This window comes from Carcharhinus amblyrhynchos, chromosome 31 (assembly GCF_965287045.1).
Source record: "Carcharhinus amblyrhynchos chromosome 31, sCarAmb.v2.hapA, whole genome shotgun sequence".
Classification (NCBI taxonomy): domain Eukaryota; kingdom Metazoa; phylum Chordata; class Chondrichthyes; order Carcharhiniformes; family Carcharhinidae; genus Carcharhinus; species Carcharhinus amblyrhynchos.
The window spans coordinates 24,859,879-24,880,941 of record NC_137354.1 but is presented as its reverse complement, the minus strand read 5'-3'; the positions used below and the strand labels follow the sequence as shown (position 1 = coordinate 24,880,941).

Below are 21,063 nucleotides of genomic sequence, written 5' to 3'. Positions count from 1 at the left end.
ATAAAAGTAGGGAGGTCTTGCTGCAGCTGTATAGGGCATTGGTGAGGCCGCAGCTGGAGTACTGTGTGCAGTTTTGGGCGCCGCACCTGCGCAAGGATATTTTGGCCCTGGAGGGAGTGCAGAGGAGGTTTACTAGGCTGATACCAGAGTTGAGGGGGTTGAGCTATGAGGAGAGGCTGAATAAACTAGGCTTGTACTCGCTAGAGTTTAGAAGAATGAGGGGAGATCTCATTGAGACGTATAAGATGATGAATGGGATGGATAGGATAGAGGTGGAGAGACTCTTCCCGCTCAAAAAAGACAGTAGGACTAGGGGGCACAGCCTCAAGATAAAGGGGAGGCGGTTTAGAACGGAGTTGAGGAGGAACTTCTTCACTCAAAGGGTGGTGAATCTCTGGAATTCTCTGCCCGTTGAAGTGGTGGAGGCTGCCTCGCTAAATATTTTTAAGACGCGGGTTGATGGGTTTTTGATAAGAGAGGGGATTAAGGGTTATGGGGAGAGGGCGGGAAAGTGGAACTGAGCCACAACAGATCAGCCATGATCTTATTGAATGGCGGGGCAGGCTCGAAGGGCTAGATGGCCTACTCCTGCTCCTATTTCTTATGTTCTTATGATCGAGAGCGAGAGGGCCAGCGTTTACACTGATTTACAAAAGAAGCAAACGTGATGTGAGGAAAACCAGTGAGTGGTTAGGGTCTGGAATGTTCTGCCTGGAGGTGTGGCACTAAGTCATGGCACTCATTTGGAGAGCCAGTACAGACACAGTGGGCCGAACGGCCTGCTACTTCACCCGATACAATTCCTAATGGTGGTCAGGAATGCCCTGATGCTCAAATAAAGCCACAGAATCTCTTACACATTAATATCCCGTCTGAAAAACAGCACTCCTCCGGTGACAGTGCGGCACCCCCCCCACCCCCCCCCCCCCCTCCGAGAGTGCAGCTTTCCCCCCTGGTGTTAGTGCGGCACTCCCCCCCCCCCCGGTGACTGTGCCGCACTCCCCCCCCCCCGTGACAGTGCCGCACTCCCCCCCCCCCCCCCGTGACAGTGCCGCACTCCCCCCCCGGTGACAGTGCGGCACTCCCCCCCCCGTGACAGTGCCGCACTCCCCCCCATGACAGTGCCGCACTCCCCCCCCCCCCCCCCCCCCCCCACCCCGGTGACAGTGCGGCACTCCCCCCCCGTGACAGTGCCGCACTCCCCCCCATGACAGTGCCGCACTCCCCCCCCCCCCCACCCCGGTGACAGTGCGGCACCCCTCCCCCCACCCCGGTGTCAGTATGGCACTCCCCCACCCCTCCTCCCCCCAGTGACAGTGCGGCACTCCCTCCACCCGGCAACAGTGTGGCACTCCCCCCGGTGACAGTGTGGCACTCCCCTTGGTGATAGTGTGGCACTCCCCCCGGTGACAGTGCGGCACTCCCCTTGGTGATAGTGTGGCACTCCCCCCGGTGACAGTGTGGCACTCCCCTTGGTGATAGTGTGGCACTCCCCCCGGTGACAGTGTGGCACTCCCCTTGGTGATAGTGTGGTACTCCCCCCGGTGACAGTGCGGCACTCCCCCCGGTGACAGTGCTGCACTTCCCCCCCCGGTGACAGTGCTGCACTTCCCCCCCCCGGTGACAGTGCTGCACTCCCCCCGGTGACAGTGCGGCACTCCCCCCGGTGACAGTGCGGCACTCCCCCGCTTGGTACACTGAGGTGCTCAGGTCACTTGGGAGGGGAATTAAACCTTCGAGCTGAGAGGTGACTCTCCCGTGACGGGGCAACATCCTCTCAGTATTTACTCTGTCAAACCCCTTAAGAATCCATTGCCATTGGTGCTGGTGTTGCGAGCTTGGTGCTGCTGTGAGTGAACACATTACTCTGCCATCCCTTCAGCTGGGATAAAGATCTCCCTGGCTGGCTGTGTGAGTCTGACATTAATTAACATTTTGCTGAATAAAAGAGATTTGCTGTCAAAACTTTGGGAAGAGAATACTGGTTGGTTGACAAGTGGAATCTGATTGGTAGAGGCGTTGCGAAGGAGAATGCAACAGAGGACAGTTAACTGCCAAGCTTTTGTTTAAATTCAAACCAGGCTGGCTGACCATGATTGGTCAAGGCGTTGTCATGGGACATGACTCAGGGAATGGCTGCCCGTTCACCAGGCTTTTGTTTAGTTGAAAAAGACTCAATCTGTAGACATGCTCCTTCTGTCTGCAAAAGACAGAGCCTTGTGTGCGCTGGAGTGACCCTCCAACCCTCCCAGCTCCTTGGATTCTTAGCTCTGAAATGTTGGGCAATCCAATGGGCAAGATGTTTTGGGAAGTTTGACGTAGTTGGCAGGAGGGGATCACGGTTTGAAGATAGATTTGAGATTAGAAGGAACCTTTCACTCAGGGAACTGGGCTGAGTTTTTCTCTCATGCGTTGCTGTGCTAACCTCTGGAACTCTTTACCCAATAGGCTTTCAGTGAGTTTGAGATTGAACAGCATCAGGAATGTATTTATGATAATGTGGAGATTTACGATGGATCCAATGAGAAGGTGCCGATTTTGGGCAGGTTCTGTGGGAGCCGCAAACCGGAACCTGTAGTCAGCACAGGGAATCAAATATTCGTCAAATTCCGATCTGATGCATCTGTCCAGAGGAAAGGTTTTCAAGCTAAACACAGCACAGGTGAGAGCAAAACGTGGAGCTCGCTTCTCTCAAACAGACATTATCGCTCATGAGAGGGTCTGTCAAATTTGTTTTGTTATTCATTCGTGGGACACGGGTGTCGCTGGCCTGGTCAGTATTTATTGCCCATCCCTAATTGCCTGAGGGCAGTTGAGAGTCAACCACATTGCTGTGGCTCTGGAGTTACGTGTAGGCCAGACTGGGTCAGGACAGCAGATTTTCTCCCCTAAAGGCTATCAATGAACAGTGATCAGTGGGTTTTTCCAACAATTAACAATGGCCACCAGTAGATTCTTAATTCCAGATATTTTTTATTGTTCAAATTCCACCATCTGCTGTGGTGGAATTCGAAACTGGGGTCCCCAGAACATTAGCTGAGATTAATAATCTAGTGATGATACCACTAGACCATTGCCTCCCCAATAAATTGTTCTCTCATTGATAAACTTTAATCTTTTTCCATGAGTTTCCTAAATCAGTAAGAAGTCTCACAACACCAGGCTAAAGCCCAACAGGTTTATTTGGTAGCAAAAGCCACTAGCTTTCGGAGCGCTGCCCCTTCGTCAGGTGAGTGGGAGTTCTGTTCACAAACAGGGTATATAAAGACACAAACTCAATTTACAAAATAATGGTTGGAATGCGAGTCTTTACAGGTAATCAAGTCTTAAAGGTACAGACAATGTGAGTGGAGAGAGGGTTAAGCACAGGTTAAAGGGATGTGTATTGTCTCCAGACGGGACAGTTAGTGAGATTTTGCAAACCCAGGCAAGTCGTGGGGCTCCACATCATTTCCTAAATCAGTCATGGATCTCTCACTCCAAAGACCAACTCACACTCCCTGAGCATCACCCGCTCCCTTTGGATAGTTCAAGTCACTCGCTCCTTCCTACACTCGCTCCCTCCACCCTTCTGTCGTCACAATCTCATTCTAATCTCTCTCAGCCTGCCTCTGCCTCCAATGCTGCAGAATTTGGGGTTAGATATCTGGCCCCCTGGGATGCTGAGTTCTGCCCATTTGATGATACGGGAGCCTTTCAGAGCCAGCCTGCATTGAGATACTTAACGTAAACAGCATCCCTGCCCAACGTAACTATCGCAACGTCACCAAGGTGTTTGTGAGAAAGGGGAGGAGAGTTTCGGACCCTGGTACAGTGTGAGCTCTCCTGGTTTGGGCAATGTTCTCAATGTTTCTCAGCATCTGCTAACAGAACTGGGATACATTTTGAATCCAGCGGAAAGACTCACCCCAGGGTGGCCGTGTTCTTCTGAAATTGGATCTACCCATTAATTGGACCGAGTTTTAAGCTGAGCTGTGAGTATTTGCTGTTCCAGCCTTCAGGATGGGCAAAGTTCACAGCACCAACAGCAATGAGCCCGGCATTTACAAAAGGCTGAAGGGATGATGATTCTCTTGGACTCCCTCAGTAAGTAGAGTGCTGCCCTGAACTTTACTCGATCTATTCCCGATTTTTCAGAGTGTGGGGGACAACTCAAAGCGGAAGTCAGAACGAAACATCTGTACTCGCACGCACAGTTCGGAGACAATACTTACCCAGGGCAGGCGCACTGTGACTGGGTGATTGTGGCAGAGGATGGCTACGGGGTGGAGCTGATATTCCAGATGTTTGAGATCGAGGAAGAGGCAGACTGTGGATACGATTACATGGAGATCTACGATGGTCACGATAGCGTCGCCCCAAGGCTGGGCAGATTCTGTGGATCAGGGGTAAGGCTGCAGAAATGACCGGGAACAATCAGTTTGAAAAGAGAGGAAATGTACTTCCTCCTCAATGTCTGAATGATCTCTGAGACGCTGAGATACTGAGACGCGTGGCCCTCAGCTGTTAAACCTCCTGTATTCCAGCGTTTGTTTAATTCTGACCAAATCAATTCTCAGTCGCTTCTCCGCTACACTTTTTAATTGAGTGAACATTATCCCATAAAGACCCATTGTCCACGTAACACTCAACTGGTACGTCCTTATCCGGTTGGCCATCAAAAATTATTGTTAATGTGTCTGGCAAATATATCCCCATATCCAACACTCGGGTTTCAGCCACCAATATTTTTATTTTCTTTGCTTCCCAGGCCAATGGGTAACATTTCCCTTCCTTCCTTACCAGGAATATTATGACTCCAGCACCGCTCGAACATCCATCTGGTAGATTGGCATGTGAAGCATCACTAAACACGACCAATTCCATATCTTCCGGTTTTCTAATTTTCCTCTAGTTTCAGTTTTTTAAATATTTTATTAGCCTCAGACAGAAGCGTGCGTCAACATTTAGCTTGAGGACGTTATAGCTCCCACCCCACCTTATCTGTGTGCACAGCCAATTTAGCTGTCCTATCATACTCTTCAATAATTCAGTTTCTTTTCTGTTAACAGGTTCCTCTTTTCCCATCGCCCTTTCTCTGGTGATGGGAATGGGATCAACGCTCTCTAGATATCCCAAGATGTGTGGGTTAGGTTGATTGGCCGTGCTAAGAAATTGCCCCTTAGTGTCCTGAGATGTGTAGATTAGAGAGATTAGTGGGTATAATATGTAGGGATATGGGGGCTAGGGCCTGGGTGGGATTGTGGTGAGTGCAGACTCGATGGGCCGAAGGGCCTCTTTCTGCACTGTAGGGTTCTATGATTTCTATCCCTGTTGAATCATCGTTACCCCGGATTAGGCGTCCCTCAATCTGGTTATGGTGTAGACAAAGGTCATTGGTAGAGGAGGGCACTCACAATGTTTAAATGGCGGCGCGGGCTCGTTGGGCCGAAGGGCCTGTTTCCTGTGCTGTGTTGTTCTTTGTTCTTTGCTTTATCAGATATCAAAACCAAGATATCGAAAAGCACCAGCTGCTTGACTGCCCGCTTTAAATTCTGTCTTTAACCTATTAATTACCCTCTTTACCGATTCTTCTCTGCCACCCCATAGAAAGGCATCAAAATGCATCACAAAAACTCCGGCCAGTTTTCCTTCAGCTTTCCAGTAGAACGTTTTAACTGGACACAGCCAGTTTCCAGCAACACAGATCGTACAGAGAAATACCAAACCCCTGATGCATCACGCATTTGCGGTACAATTCATAACAAATGGTGGGGGTTTATCGTCCGTACCAATTAGTCTCCACAACTCTCCCTGTGTATTACTTGCCTCTTTAAAGGACATGAGAACTAGGAGCAGGAGTAGGCTATCTGACCCCTCGAGCCTGCTCCACCACTCAGTTAGAATCATAGAAACCCTACAGTACAGAAAGAGACCATTCAACCCATCGAGTCTGTACTGACCACAATCCCACCCAGGCCCTACCCTCATATCCCTACATATTTACCCACTAATCCCTCTAACCCACACATCTCAGGACACTAAGGGCAATTTTTAGCACACCCAATCAACCCAACCCGCACATCTTTGGCCTGATCATGGCTGATCTTTTCATGGACTCAGCTTCACTCGCTCGCCATAACCCTTAATTCCTTTACTGTTCAAAGATGTATCTATCCTTCTGGGGGTAATTCTCCCAGCTCGCTGTTTTTAGTAATGTAGTGGGTCGGGTGACTGTAGCGGATCCCGTTTGGTGGGCTCTCCTTTGGGCGCCATGGCCTCTGCCCATCTCCCAGCGCTGAATCTCCGGTTCTCTCAGCTCTGCACCGGAAACCAGGGCGAGCTGAATAATTTATGCAAGGACTAATTTCCATCCAATTTAAATCCCACTAGCGGGTCCGGGATTGAAATCTCCAGGCCTGCGAACCTTCCCCCCACCCACTGGCCAGAATGGTTCATTTGGGGGGAGCTGGTGACCCGACCCCACTGGAGTGAAGGGGCTCATCAAGGCCCAAAGGGTGGGGGGGCGGGAGGGGGCGCGGAGGGTTGGGGGGGGTGCCCGCTGGGCATTGCCACATTGACAGTGCCAGCCTGGGCTCCCTGGCACTGCTCAAGGATCAAAGTACCAATGCCCAGGGAGCACCTTGGGACTGCCGACCGAATAATGGGCAGTGCCAAAGGGGCATGACTTAATGAGGGCGGGGCCTAATGCGGGGGGCAGGACTGCTGGAGGGGGGGGAAATCAGGGCTGCTGATGGGGGAGAGAATCGGGAGATCGAGGCTGCTGGTGGTGGGGGTGGAGGGAACATCGAGGTGGGCTGTGGGCGGGAGAGGGATTGAGGTTGGCCTGGGCATGTTCGGGGGCCGGGGGGGGGCCAGCGATCAGGCCATGGGGGTGTTCAGAGTGCCAGTGATGCGGGGGCACGGGGCTGGCCAGTGATCGGGGGGCCGGCAATACCGGGCCACTGCGCATGCACGGATCTCGGCGCACGTGCAGTGGCGCACACTCAGCCAGCCTCTCCAGCGGGAGTAGGCCCTGGCTTTCCAATGGGATTTATGTTAGGGAACTCTGCAGTGCACAGAGTGGGAGATTCATTTTGAAATTCCCACTGAGCAAACACACGGGATTTTTCACACAAGTGCAGCACTTAGGATTTGTTTGGGAGAATTGTAATGCCTTTTCTTTGCAATGTTGTGCAATGTAGAGTTGCAGCTTTGATATGTATTGAATCCCAATCGGCTAGAATGGCAAAAACATTTCAGTGTTGCTTTCCCCACTGTGGGTGAATGAACACTAATATCTCTCCCTTCCAAGTGTCTCTCACATCCCCAGGATACTAAACTGGCCTTTGCTTTGTACGTCCCATCTTGCAAAATCTCCTGTGTGCAAACCCATTGATGGGACAGAGCAGGCTGCCTCTCGTCTGGTATCTCGGTGTACTCCCCAAACTCTTCCCAACCGTCCAATTCTCTTTGTTTAGCCTCTCTTACTTCCATCACCTCCATTTTATTGGCAGCCACCAAACCTTCCCTATCATGGGGGGGATGGTTCTACTCCTATTACTGTCACTGCTCTCATTCCTAGCCTTCCTCATTAAACTCTGGCCTCCACTGATGTGTCAGTGTCACTGCTACCAGACCTCTGTCTCTGCTCACACAACGTCAGCCTCAGATATGGGACATTTTCCTGGGCTCGTTGACCCATCCTCAGAATTTAATCTCGCTTTTTTGGCTTCCACCTTTTCACCCCATTTCCCCAATCTGTAGCTTTCACTTTTTTGCTGTTGAGCCAATGTTTATATTTTCCTGAAGTTTCTCCTGCTCTCCCGATTACATTGGCATTCCCCACTCTCTTGACCCTTTGGGTATGTATGTACCTACTTTGGAAAGCTGAACCTTTGAAGTAACGGCTTCACCTCCTGCCTGACCGGTACGGAGCTGATCATCAGATTCCCTCTCGCTTTTAGCTGTCCGATCGTCATAATTGCTTCAGGAGTGAGTTGACCTACTTTCTTCATCCATATAATATCGATGCTCCTCTCGAGTGGAAGCGTAGCCTCCAGGCTCTCTTCTACACCCTTTGCACCTGCAGTTCTAAAACTTGTGGGAATGAAATTCATTCTACATTGAACTGGAGGAAGTGGAGATTATATTAAAAAGAGTTTTAAGCATGAGGTGGTTGTATTTCTGTACCTTGCTTAGATGTTCCAAATTCATGATCGATTCCCAGTGACCCTGAAGGGTGGGGCTCACTCTGTCCGGTTACCATGTTGGTGTGAAACTACCTTGCCATCCATCCCTAACACTTCATCTGACCCTTTCCATTCTTTCATCATAGAATCCCTACTGTGCAGAACGAGGCCATTCGGCCTATGGGGCCTGCACCAATCCTCCAGTACAGTATCCCACCCAGGCCTTTTCCTGGGAACCTCTCATGTTTTAGGCCCTCTCTTTTATATTAGACCATATCACCTTTTCCAAAATGTACCCCCGATGGTCTTATACGATGCCTTGGGGCTCGTTGTATCCATTCCGAAACCTCGGCCTTCATAAAGGCCTTTCTTCCTGCACAGTAAGGAGTCTCACAACACTAGGTTAAAGTCCAACAGGTTTATTTGGAATCACGAGCTTTTGGAGCGCTGCTCCTTCTTACTGTGCCCAGTCCAAAGCCGGCATCTCCATATCATTTCTCTCGGCATGTACGGTCTCCAGAGATGTGGAGAAAATGAAGCTGATGCTTATCCCTTCTAATGTCGGAGGAGTGTCCGTCAACACTGATGGTACTTGTGGGTTCCTCCCATTTTCCAATTGGTACAGGCTATAATTCCCCACTATTTGGAATAAATTTTCCGGATGCAGCACTCACGCTAATGCAATCTGATTAAGGGACCTTAAATAGCAATTTAGCCAATCTTTGCCAATCTTTGTACATCCACTATCTAACACTGCACAGTTAAAAGAGTCTATCTTCAGCACCTCATCTTTGGGCTCAATTTTTCTGTGACCAAAATGATGCCTTCATGGCCCTTATCTTCATCGGCGTTGGTTTCTATATATTCTGTTTCACGTGTGGTTTCAAAGACAAGGTTTTGGACCATTCACTATGTCGTGATACGGGGGAATCACATTGAAAACAGCAATTCACAATCCCTTTACCATTCCTTCAATTTAAACGTCTTTTATCACCCTTCCATGTTCGTATTCCATCCTCAATATCAGATCGGTGTTATCCGGTTTCAGCATCATGTCTGTTATTAGTGTAACTGTCTCTGTTTAGGGACCATTTGGTCTGGTACACAGCTGACCTCCCATTGAACCCTCTGCTCTGGGCACTCCAATCCGAGTGGAGGGGGAATGATTGTTTCCCCAAAAAATTTTGATGATGTTACCTGTAAACTAGAACTAAACTAGAGAGAGTGCAGAAAAGATTTACTAGGATGCTACCAGGACTTGATGGATTGAGTTATAAGGAGAGGCTGGATAGACTGAGACTTTTCCCTCTGGAGTGTAGGAGGCTGAGGGGTGATCTTATAGAGGTCTATAAAATAATGAGGGGCACAGATCAGCTAGACAGTCAATATCTTTTCCCCAAAGGTAGGGGAGTCTAAAACTAGAGGGCAGAGGTTTAAGGTGAGAGGGGAGAGATACAAAATTGTCCAGAGAGTCAATTTTTTCACACAGAGGGTGGTAAATGTCTGGAATGAACTGCCAGAGGTGGTAGGAGAAGCGGGTACAATTTCGTCTTTTAAAAAGCATTTAGACAGTTACTTGGGTAAGAATGGCAGCATAATGGCACAGTGGTTAGCACTGCTGCCTCATAGCACCAGGGACCCGGGTTCGATTCCCGGCTTGGGTCACTGTCTGTGTGGAGTTTGCACATTCTCCCCGAGTCTGCGTGGGTTTCCTCCGGGTGCTCCACTTTCCTCCCATAGTCTGAAAGATGTGCTGGTTAGGTGGATTGGTCATGTTAAATTGCCCCTTAGTGTCCCAGGATGCTGAGGTTAGAGGGATTAGTGGGGTAAATATATGGGGTTATGGGGATAGGGCCTAGGTGGGATTGTTATCGGTGTAGATTCGATGGGCCAAATGGCCTCCTGCACTATAGGGATGCTATAGGTATGGAGGGATATGGGTCAAATGTGGGCAATTGGGACTAACTTAATGATAAAAACTGGGCAGCATGGACAAGTTGGGCTGAAGGGCCTGTTTCCATGCTGTAAACCTCTCTGGCTACCACCGCCGTTATGGTTTAATGTCCAAAAAGGCATGGGGACAATCAAACGATGCCCTGGTCGAGTGCTGAGTCTGACGCACCTCTTCAAGCCTTACAAACCAAACACCAAGCAGCATCGGGTTCTTCTCTTTAAAAAAGGGTGGCACAGTGGGTTAGCACTGCTGCCTCACAGTGTCAGAGACCTGGGTTCGATTCCCAGCTCAGGTCACTGAATGTGTGGAGTTTGCACGTTCTCCCCGTGTCTGTGTGAGTTTCCTCTGGGTGCTCCGATTTCCTCCCACAGTCCAAAAACGCAGTAAAAAGTCTGACAACACCAGGTCCAACCGATTTATTTGATAGTAAACTCACTAGCTTTCGAGGTTTCCCTCTTCATCAGGTGAATGGAGAGTTCTGGCCTCAGACAGAGCATATAAAGCACAGACAGTTTAGAGATTACTGATTAGAATGTGAATCTTTACACCTAACCTGCTGTTCAAGTCCTAAAGTGGCCGACAATGTGAGTGGAAGGAGCACTGATCACAGTTTAAAGAGATGTGTATTGTCTCCAGACAGTACAGTAAGTGAGGTTTTGCAAACCCAGGCAAGTCACGGGGGTTACAGATAGTGCGACATGAACCCAAGATCCTGGTTGAGACCGTCCTCATGTGTGCGGAACTTGGCTATCAGTCTCTGCTCAGTGACTCTGCGCTGTCGTGTGTTGTGAAGGCCGCCTTGGAGAATGCTTACCCGAAGGTCAGAGGCTGAATGCCCGTGACCACTGAAGTGTTCACCAACAGGAAGGGAACAGTCTTGCCTGATGATTGTCAAGCGATGTTCGTTCATCCGTTGTTGTAGCGTCAGCATGGTCTCCCCAATGTACCTTGCTTCGGGACATCCTTTCCTGCAACGTATCAGGTAGACAACGTTGGCCGAGTATTTACCGTGTACCTGGTGGATGGTGTCGATGATCATCCATGTTGATGATCCAAAAACGTACAGGTTAGGTTGAGTGGACATGCTAAATTAACCCTTAGTGTTCCAGGATGTGAAAGGTTAGCGGAATTAGCAGGGTAACTAAGTGGGGATAGGGCCTGGGGGGGATTGTTGTCAGTGCAGACTCAATGGGCTGAGTAGCCTCCTTTTGCACCGTAGAGTTTCTATTATACAAACACCAAGCAGCGAAGGGTTTTCCTCTGTTACGAATGTTCACCCTTTTATTTATTCATTCGTGGCTCATGGGTATCACTGGCCAGCATTAACTGCCCATCTCTAGTTGCCCCTGAACTGTGTCTTGGCCATTTCAGAGGACAGAGTGTTGGGAGTCAACCACATTGCTGTGGTTCTGGAGTTACATGTAGGCCAGACCAGGTAATGATGACAGATTTCCTTCCCTAAAGGGCATTAGTGAATGAGACGGGTTTTTCCGACAATGGTTTCATGGTCATCAGTAGATTCTTAATTCCACCATCTGCCGTGGTGGGATTCAAACCCGGGTCCCCAGAACATTCGGAGTTTCTGGGTTAATAGTCCAGCGATAATACCACTAAGCTATCACCTCCCCCCTCTTAACCAACATACAACCAATAAACACACCCCCACAACCTCCAGCCACTTCCTGTTTATACCGGCTCAGCTGGTCAGCTGACCACCACAGCATCTTACCATTGGTTGCATTGTAACACACAGAGCCAATGACCAATTTCCCTTTCCTCTGGCTGGCTGCAGTGATTGGCTGACTAATTGTGCTTCCTGTCTTGCGTTTCAGGAAAGTTGGGAATATAATTTTTAAAAAGTAGTTATTGATTCTGATGAGGATGTTGCAGGAGAGACACAAAAACAAAATGCTGGAAAATCTCAGCCCTGACAGCATCTGTAGAGAGAGAATCGAGCCAACATATTCTATTATTCATTTATGGGATGTAGACATCGCTGGTTGGGCCAGCATTTATTGCCCATCCCTAATTGCCCCTCGAGAATGCGGTGGGGAGCCACTTCCTTGAACCGCTGCAGTCCCGTGAGGGGTAGGTACACCCACAGTGCTGTTAGCGAGGGAATTCGAGGGTTATGACCCAGTGAAGGAACGGCCGATATATTTTAGAGTAAAGTTTATTTATTAATCACAAGTAAGGCTTACATTAACACTGCAATGAAGTTACTGCGAAATTCCCCCAGTCACCACATTCTAGCACCTGTTTGGGTACACTGAGGGAGAATTTAGCAGGGCCAATGCACCTAATCAGAATGTGGGAAGAAACGGGAGCATCCGGAGGAAACCCACGCAGACACGGGGAGAACGTGCAAACTCCACACAGACAGTGACCCGAGCAGGGAATCGAACCTGGGTCCCTGGCGCTGTGAGGCAGCAGTGCTAACCCACTGTGTCACTGTGCCGCCCAAGTTAGGATGGTGAGTGACTTGGAGGGAACCTCCGACTGGTGGTGTCTGCTGCCCTTGGCCTTGTAGCTGGTAGTGGTCATGGGTTTGGAAGGCGCTGCCTAAGGAGCCTTAGTGAGTTGGCGCAGTGCATCTTGTAGATGGTGCACACGGCTGGCACTGTCCGTTGGTGGTGGAGGGAGTGAATGTTTATTGTAGGGGGTGGGATGCTAAATAAATGGTTGCTTTGTTCTGGACGGTGTTGAGGTTCTTGAGTGTTGTTGGAACTTCCTCCATGCAGGTAAGTGGGGAATATTCCATCATGCCCACTGTGGTCTCATCAGGAATAACAATTGAGACAGTTTGGATCTTTCTGCCCTGGGATTTGTCTTCAAACTCAATTCAATTCAAAGTCTTGTCACCCACCCCCACGACCTCGATTCCAGCACAAAACAAGAACCCTTCTGGATGTGAGCTTTGCGGAGTTTAGACCTCAGTAAGGATAATCCGACTCAATCTCATTTGTGTTTCCACAGCCCCCAGAGGAGATCTATTCAGCAGGAGACTCGATAATGATTCGATTTCACACGGACGATACCATCAATAAGAAAGGTTTCCACGCTCGATACACCAGCACAAAATTTCAGGATGAGTTACACATGAGGAAATAAACTCCGGAACAGCCTGAGAAAGGAACTCAAATGGAGAACATTCTGATTTGTTGCCATGGAAGCTTCGCCCCAGAGGAATCTCAGAGCCAACGATGGTTTTACATCAGGACAGGAAACAAATCTCTGGATTCAAAATACTTTTGATGTTATGGACCTGACTATTTCAGAAAACAGATTGTTTATCCAATTAATGTCTCTCTAAAGAAACTGAAAGAAAACACTGTGACATCTTACAATCCAATTCCCATCCTATTTACTCCCATCCCATGTATTCCTGTCCTGTAATACCATAAGATATAAGAGCAGAATTAGGCCATTCAGCCCATCGAGTCTGCTACTGCCACACAGTCGTGGCTGATATCATTCTCATCCCCATTCTCCTCTCTTCTCCCCATAACCCTTGGGCTTACCCTTATCTATCTCTGTCTTAAAGACACTCAGTGACCTGGCCTCCTCAGCCCTCTGGGGCAATGAGTTCCACAGATTCACCACCCTCTGGCTGAAGAAATTCCTCCTTATCTCGGTTTTAAAGGATCATCCCTTCACTCTGAGGTTGTGCCTTCGAGTTCTAGTCTCTCCCACTGTTGGAAACATCATTTCCATATCCACTCGATTGAGGTCACTCAGTTCCTGTTCCCCAGGAATACTTACTTCATCACTTGAAATGTCGCAGGAAATTGAGGTGGAGAGATTAAAACACTTTGTCTGATGCCGTGGGCACAGTCAGACTTCTCACAATGCAAGATTAAAATCCATCAGGTTTATTTGGAGTCACGAGCTTTTGGAGTGCTGGTCCTTCATCAGGTGAGTGTAGAGTAGGCTTCACAAACATGGCATATACAGACGGAGTTACAATGGCGCAGTGGTTGGCACTGCTGCCTCACAGCGCCAGGGACCTGGGTTCAATTCCTGGCTTGGGTCAATGTCTGTGTGGAGTTCGCATGTTCTCCCCATGTCTGTGTGGGTTTCCTCCAGGTGCTCTGGTTTCCTCCCACAGTCTGAAAGACATGCTGGTTAGGTGGATTGGCCGTGCTAAATTCTCTCTGTGTACCCAAACAGGCGGGGGAATGTGGCAACTAGGGGATTTTCACAGTAACTTCATTGTGACTGATAAACAAATAAACTTAATAAATAAATTGCAAACTGATAACAGATTGGAATGTGAGGAATGGTTGGAATGCGAGTCTGTTCATGTAATCCAGTCTTTCCAGGTACAAAGGAGCGGAGAGAGGGATAATTACAGGTTAAAGAGGTGTGAATTGTATCCAGCCAGGACAGTTAGTAGGATTTTGCAAACCCAGGCCAAACGGCATGACATGAACTGGGTGTGACATGAACTCAAGATCCCAGTTGAGGCCATCCTCGTGTGTGGAACTTGGCTATCAGTTTCTGCTCGGCGATTTTGCGTTGGCCTGTGTCGTGAAGGCCACCTCGGTGAACACTTACCCAAAGATTGAAGGCCGGACGCCGTTGACTGTTGAAGTGTCCTGCTGGGTGATTGTCCATCCATTGTTGTCTGCATGGCCTCACCAACATACCAGGCCTTGGGACATCATTTCCTGCAGGGTATCAGGTAACCAATGTTGGCCAACTCGCATGAGTATGTACCGTGTACCTGATGGGTGATGTTCTGACATGTGATGGTCCATGATGATCCGTTGATAGTATCCATCGATGATCCAGCATGTCTTGCAGAGGTTGCTGTGGCAGGGTTGTGTGGTGTCTAGTTTGGGGGCGTTTAAGAGATCTCTGGATAGGTTTATGGACGAAAAGGGATTGGTATAGGCTAGTGGGTCATTGTTTTTGTAACTGGTCGGCGCAACATCGTGGGCCGAAGGGCCTGTTCTGCGCTGTAATGTTCTATGTTCTATGTTCTATGTTCTATGTGTCGTGGTCACTGTTCTCCTGAAGGCTGGGTAGTTTGCTGCGGACAGTGGTCTGTTGCGCAGTTGTTTGAAGACAAGTAGTGGGAGTGTGGGGTTGGCCTTGGCGAAATGTTTACCTTCATCGGTGACATGTTGAAGGCTCCGGAGAAGATGTTGAAGCTTCTCCCCTCCAGAGAAGTACTGGACAAGCAGAAACTGTTAGCCAAGTTCCGTATGCGTGAGGCTGCCCTCAACCAGGATCTTGGGTTACATAAGAACATAAGAAATAGGAGCAGGAGTCGGCCATCTAGCCCTTCGAGCCTGCCCCGCCACTCAATAAGATCATGGCTGATCTGAAGTGGATCAGTTCCACTTTCCCGCTTTCTCCTCATAAGCCTTAATTCCCTTGTCTATCAGAAACCTATCTACCCGTGACTTAAATATATTTAGCGAGGCAGCCTCCACCACTTCAACGGGCAGAGAATTCCAGAGATTCACCACCCTTTGAGTGAAGAAGTTCCTCCTCAACTCTGTTCTAAACTGCACCCCCCCTCCCCTTATCTTGAGGCTGTGCCCCCTAGTTCTGTTTTCCTTTCTAAGTGGGAAGAATCTCTCTACCTCTACCCTATCCATCCCCTTCATTATCTTGTAAGCCTCTATAAGATCCCCCCTCAGCCTTCTAAACTCCAATGAGTACAGGCCCAGTCTATTCAACCTCTCTTCATGAGCTAACCCCCTCATAATGTTCATGCCACACACTACGTGTAACCCCCACCATTTGGCTTGGGCTTGCAAAATCCTACTAACAATTCACATCTCTTTAGCTTGTGATTCTCCCTCTCTCCACTCGCAGTGTTTATACTTGTAAAGGCTTGATTTACCTATAAAGACTCGCAATTAAAACCATTATCTGGCAGTTGAGTCTCTGTCTATATGTGCCTTGTTTGTGAACCCACCTCTCTGCTCACCTGATGAAGGGGCAGCGCTCCATCAGCTCATGATTCCAAATAAACCTGTTGGACCTGGTGTTGTGAGACCTCTTACTGCGCCCACAATGACAAATAAAGCTCACAGACTGCTCAAACATGTTAATGCGGGTTGGAGAGTAAATTGTACATTGAAAAGTAGTTGCAGATGTTTTGCCCCAGATCAGTCTGCGATACGGTGAGAACATTTCAGCAAGCGGCAGACGAACTATTTGAAAAGGAAAATGCTTAAGACTTCCAGAAATGTAAAATTTCACACGGTCTCCCTGCTTGCTGGTGGTTGTGTTTGAATGGTGTTTTTCGCACAATACGTTATATATGCATGGAAAAGAGCCTTAATCCTAGTGAAATATTATGCAGAACTATTTGCTGCTTCTGTACGTTTGAAGCTATATTTGGAAGTAGATGGTTGTAGATGGTCACTCTAGTTTAATAATGTTCTGTTATTATTTATTCCTAAGAAGAAACAGTATTGTAGGGGTGTGGATGGGTGCATTATTCCTCCGAGTCATTGCATTCTGGTCTTGTAAGTAAAGGAGTGAATTGTTCTTTGCAAATATGTTTAACATAGAACGCTCCAAGCCAACACTGTTACTGTTCTGCAGAGCCAGAAGATCCCCCAGAAATTGCATCGTCACCTCTTTAAAATGTACAAAGTATTGGAGAAACCTGGGGCTGTTTGCAAGAGTGCCTGAAAGGTGCAAAGTTTACCAAAAATGCTTTTGTTCTTGATTTATACTTTCTCTTTTTGTTTCTGTTGGAATTCAAATAAAAAAAAATGCTTTTGTAAAGGATTTATTAAAGATATATAGAGCGTTTATTAATGAATGTGATGCAATACTGATCGACATGGGGCAGCATGGAATCCAGGGGCTGAATGGCCTTCTGTGCCATAGATGACTAGAGTCATAGAGGTTTACAGCATGGAAACAGGCCCTTTGGCCCAACTTGTCCATGCTGTCCAGTTTTTACCACAAAGTTAGTCCCAGTTGTCCACCTTTGGCCCGGATCCCTCTATACCCATCTTACCCCTCTGTCTAAATGCTTTTTAATGGACAAAATTGTACCCGCCTCTACTCCTACCTCTGGCAGCTTGTCCCAGACACTCACCACCCTCTATGTGAAAAATTGCCCCTCTGGACCCTTCTGTATCTCTCCCCTCTCACCTTAAACCTCTGCTCTCTAGTTTTAGACTCCCCTACCTTTGGCAAAAGATATTGACTATCTAGCTGATCTGGCCCTTCATTATTTTATAGACCTCTATAAGATCACCCCTCAGCCTCCTACGCTCCAGAGAAAAAAGTCCCAGTCTATCCAACCTCTCCTTATAACTCAATCCATCAAGTCCTGGTAGCATCCCAGTAAATCTTTTCTGCACTCTTTCTAATTTAATAATAGATTCTATGAGGAGCTCTATATGGAGACGGAGGGATATAGGAGACTGTTTTAAATAAGGTTCAGGAGCCTTGGGAGGTCCCTGGGAATCAGTTGATATATTTTCTGGCTCACTTGTTTTACTTTTGAGCTTCTGGGGATTCCCTTGAATGTTTGTATAAGGACGTGCATGGTATTGATGTTTCTCTCTTTTAATCCACAGGTGATTGGGCCCGCCTTGTTGTCCAACGAGGGGCATACACGCGATGGGTCGTACGAGGGCTGCTCTTGGATGTTTCGAGAATAGCCTAGTACTTCACGTCGTTAGTGTACATTTAAACTGGACCAGATGCTGGGCAACACGACAGCTCAGTGACTATCACTGTCAGCTGTGCAGACACATGGATTCGGGCCAGTGTCTGTGGGAGTTTGCACATTCTCCCCATGCTTGCGTGGGTTTTCTCCGGGTGCTCCGGTTTCCTCCCACACCCCAAAGATGTGCTCTTAGGCTGATTGGTGTAACAAATTGTCCCTAAATTAGTTTCCCTCAATGTGGAATGCCATAAGCATAGACACGGGTCATGGGTGGAGGGGGGACTGGTAATGTTAAAATGGCGGCGCGGGCTCGTTGGGCCGAAGGGCCTGTTTCCTGGGCTGTTTTTGTTCTTTGTAAGCACAGAGATCTTGAGACAAAGTTCTGTAACCCACAGAGCAGGACAGTGGGATTAAAATAAATGGCTACTTCCTTTTTTTTCTATTTTTTTCTTTGGCTGCTGCCATCAAGATGGGCTGAATGGCCTCTTTTTTGTACTGCAACCTTTGTCTGGTTTCATATCCTCCTTGAGCCATTTCCCTGCAGGAAGGGATGTCCCAAGGGTGGGGTGGGAGAGGGGCGGGGCGGAGCAGGAGAGGGGCGGGGCAGAGCAGGAGAGGGGCGGGGTGGAGCAGGAGAGGGGCGGGGTGGAGCAGGAGAGGGGCGGGGCGGGGCAGGAGAGGGGCGGGGTGGAGCAGGAGAGGGGCGGGGTGGAGCAGGAAAGGGGCGGGGCGGAGCAGGAGAGGGGCGGAGCAGGAGAGGGGCGGGGCGGAGCAGGAGAGGGGCAGGGTGGAGCAGGAGAGGGGCGGGGCGGAGCAGGAGAGGGGCGGGGCGGAGCAGGAGAGGGGTGGGGCGGGGCAGGAGAGGGGCGGGGCAGAGCAGGAGAGGGGCGGGGCAGAGCAGGAGAGGGGCGGGGCAGGGCAGGAGAGGGGCGGGATGGGAGAGAAGAGAGGCGAGGCTGGGTGGGAGCGGGGCAGGGTGGGAGAGGAGGCAGGTGAATCATAGAACATTCCAGCGCAGTACAGGCCCTTCGGCCCTCGATGTTGCGCCGACCAGTGAAACCAATCTAATGACCCTCTAACCTAAACTATTCCAATGTTATCCACATGCCTATCCACTGACCATTTGAATGCCCTTAAAGTTGGCGAGTCCACAACTGCTGCAGGCAGGGCATTCCATGCCCTTACTACCCTCTGAGTAAAGAACCTACCTCTGACATCCGTCCTATAATTACCACCCCTCAATTTAAAGCTATGTCCCCTCGTGTTAGCCATCACCATCCGAGGAAGAAGGCTCTCACTGTCCACCCTATCTAACCCTCTGATCATCTTGTATGCCTCAATCAGGTCACCTCGTAACCTTCTTCTCTCTAATGAAAATAACCTCAAGTCCCTCAGCCTTTCCTCATAAGACCTTCCCACCATACCAGGCAACATCCTGGTAAACCTCCTCTGCACCCTTTCCAATGCCTCCACATCTTTCCTATAATGCAGCGACCAGAACTGTACGCAATACTCCAAGTGCGGCCGCACCAGAGTTTTGTACAGTTGTAACATGACCTCACGGCTCCGAAATTCATTCCCTCTACCAATAAAAGCTACCACACCGTATGCCTTCTTAACAACCTTATCAACCTGGGTGCCAACTTTCAGGGATCTATGCACATGTACCCCGAGATCTCTCTGCTCATCCACACTACCAAGTATCTTACCATTAGCCCAGTACTCTGTATTCCTGTTACTCCCTCCAAAGTGAATCACTTCACACTTCTCAGCATTAAACTGTATTTGCCACCTCTCAGCCCAGCTCTGCAGCTTATCTATGTGGGAGAGGGCCCCAGGACACTGCCAGCCTGCCTAAATACAACCCTTCCCACCTCCCAGCTCATCACCAGTGAGAGGACAAGATCCCGACACCTCCCGCCAGGTCCAAATCCCAGAATAAAGCAGACTGACAGCAACCTCATTTACCATGATGTGGAGATGCCGGTGTTGGACTGGGTTAAGCACCTTTAGAATCTCACAACACCAGGATAAAGTCCAACAGGTTTAAATCATAGAACCCCTACAGTGCAGAAAGAGGCCCTTCGGCCCATTGACTCTGCACTGACCACAATCCCACCCACCCTCATATCCCCACATATTATACCCGCTAATCCCTCCAACCTACACATCCCTGGACACTAAGGGACAATTTCTTAGCCTGGCCAATCAACCTAACCCGCACATCTTTGGACTGTGGGAGGAAACCGGAGCACCCGGAGGAAACCCACGCAGACACGAGGAGAATGTGCAAACTCCACACAGACAGTGACCCGAGCCGGGAATCGAACCCAGGACCCTGGAGCTGTGAAGCAGCAGTGCTAACCCACTGTGCTACCGTGCCGCCCCACAGGTTTATTTGGTAGCTTTCGGAGCACTGCCTCACCTGATGAAGGAACAGCGCTCCGAAAGTTTGTGCTACCAAATAAACCTGTGGGTCTTTAAACCTGGTGTTGTGAGAGTTCTTACTGTCGTTTACCAAGAAACAGCTCAAGAGGAAAGGTTCAGAGCTTTCACAGCACAGGCACTCAGAAATACTGGCACTCTCCGTGTGTGCCTCGCAGATCACTGTCACTGGGAAGGTTAATAAAAACCCAGTGAGAAATCATTTCCTGCAGCAAAGCAGCCCGAAGTCGTTTCACTTTCGCCACGCTTTATTTAATACATCACAGCACTCGCTGGATTTTTATTGCAGCCATCGCAATCCGCTGCCAGGAGGTGTGATTTTTCTGCTTTGGTGGGAAGTCTGTCTCGAGGGCTGAATGGCCACTCAGGGACTGAAGAGGGAAAGCACAGCTCAGCCCCGTTCCTGAGCGGAGTCCGGCCACATTCCCTGTCTGTGCTGGGAGTGGAATAATTGGCCTCAGTACCGTTTGGGGAGGGGTAGGGGGACTAACCGAGGACACAGTCCCCATTACCAACAGCTGCAGTTGTGTGTTGAGTATCAGGATTGAACCCTCTGACACTCACTGGCCAGCTGTAGCCATGAGTGCTGCCTGTCAGTGCCCAGTGAGGGTCAGTGCCCAGTGAGGGTCAGTGCCCAGTGAGGGTCAGTGTTCAGTGAGGGTCAGTGCTCAGTGAGGGTCAGTACCCAGTGAGGGTCAGTGCCAGTGAGGGTCAGTGCCCAGTGAGGGTCAGTGCCCAGTGAGGGTCAGTGCCAGTGAGGGTCAGTGCCCAGTGAGGGTCAGTGCCCAGTGAGGGTCAGTGCCAGTGAGGGTCAGTGCTCAGTGAGGGTCAGTACCCAGTGA

At 49.3% G+C, this 21,063-nt stretch overlaps 1 protein-coding gene across 2 annotated transcripts in view; it reads left to right on the top strand.

The window, feature by feature from the left end:
* The window catches only part of LOC145360384 (tolloid-like protein 2), a 186,934-nt gene extending 172,430 nt beyond the window's left edge, over positions 1-14,504 (top strand). The window contains exons 19-21 of one of the 2 annotated variants that reach the window (XM_080215577.1): positions 2,449-2,662; positions 4,138-4,388; positions 13,102-14,504. In XM_080215577.1, coding sequence (XP_080071703.1) covers positions 2,449-2,662; positions 4,138-4,388; positions 13,102-13,236 — 600 coding nt within the window. In that variant the 3' untranslated portion in view covers positions 13,237-14,504. The remainder of the gene's footprint in view (positions 1-2,448; positions 2,663-4,137; positions 4,389-13,101) is intronic. The other variant, XM_080215578.1, reaches the window with a different exon arrangement.
* The last annotated feature ends 6,559 nt before the right edge of the window (positions 14,505-21,063 follow it).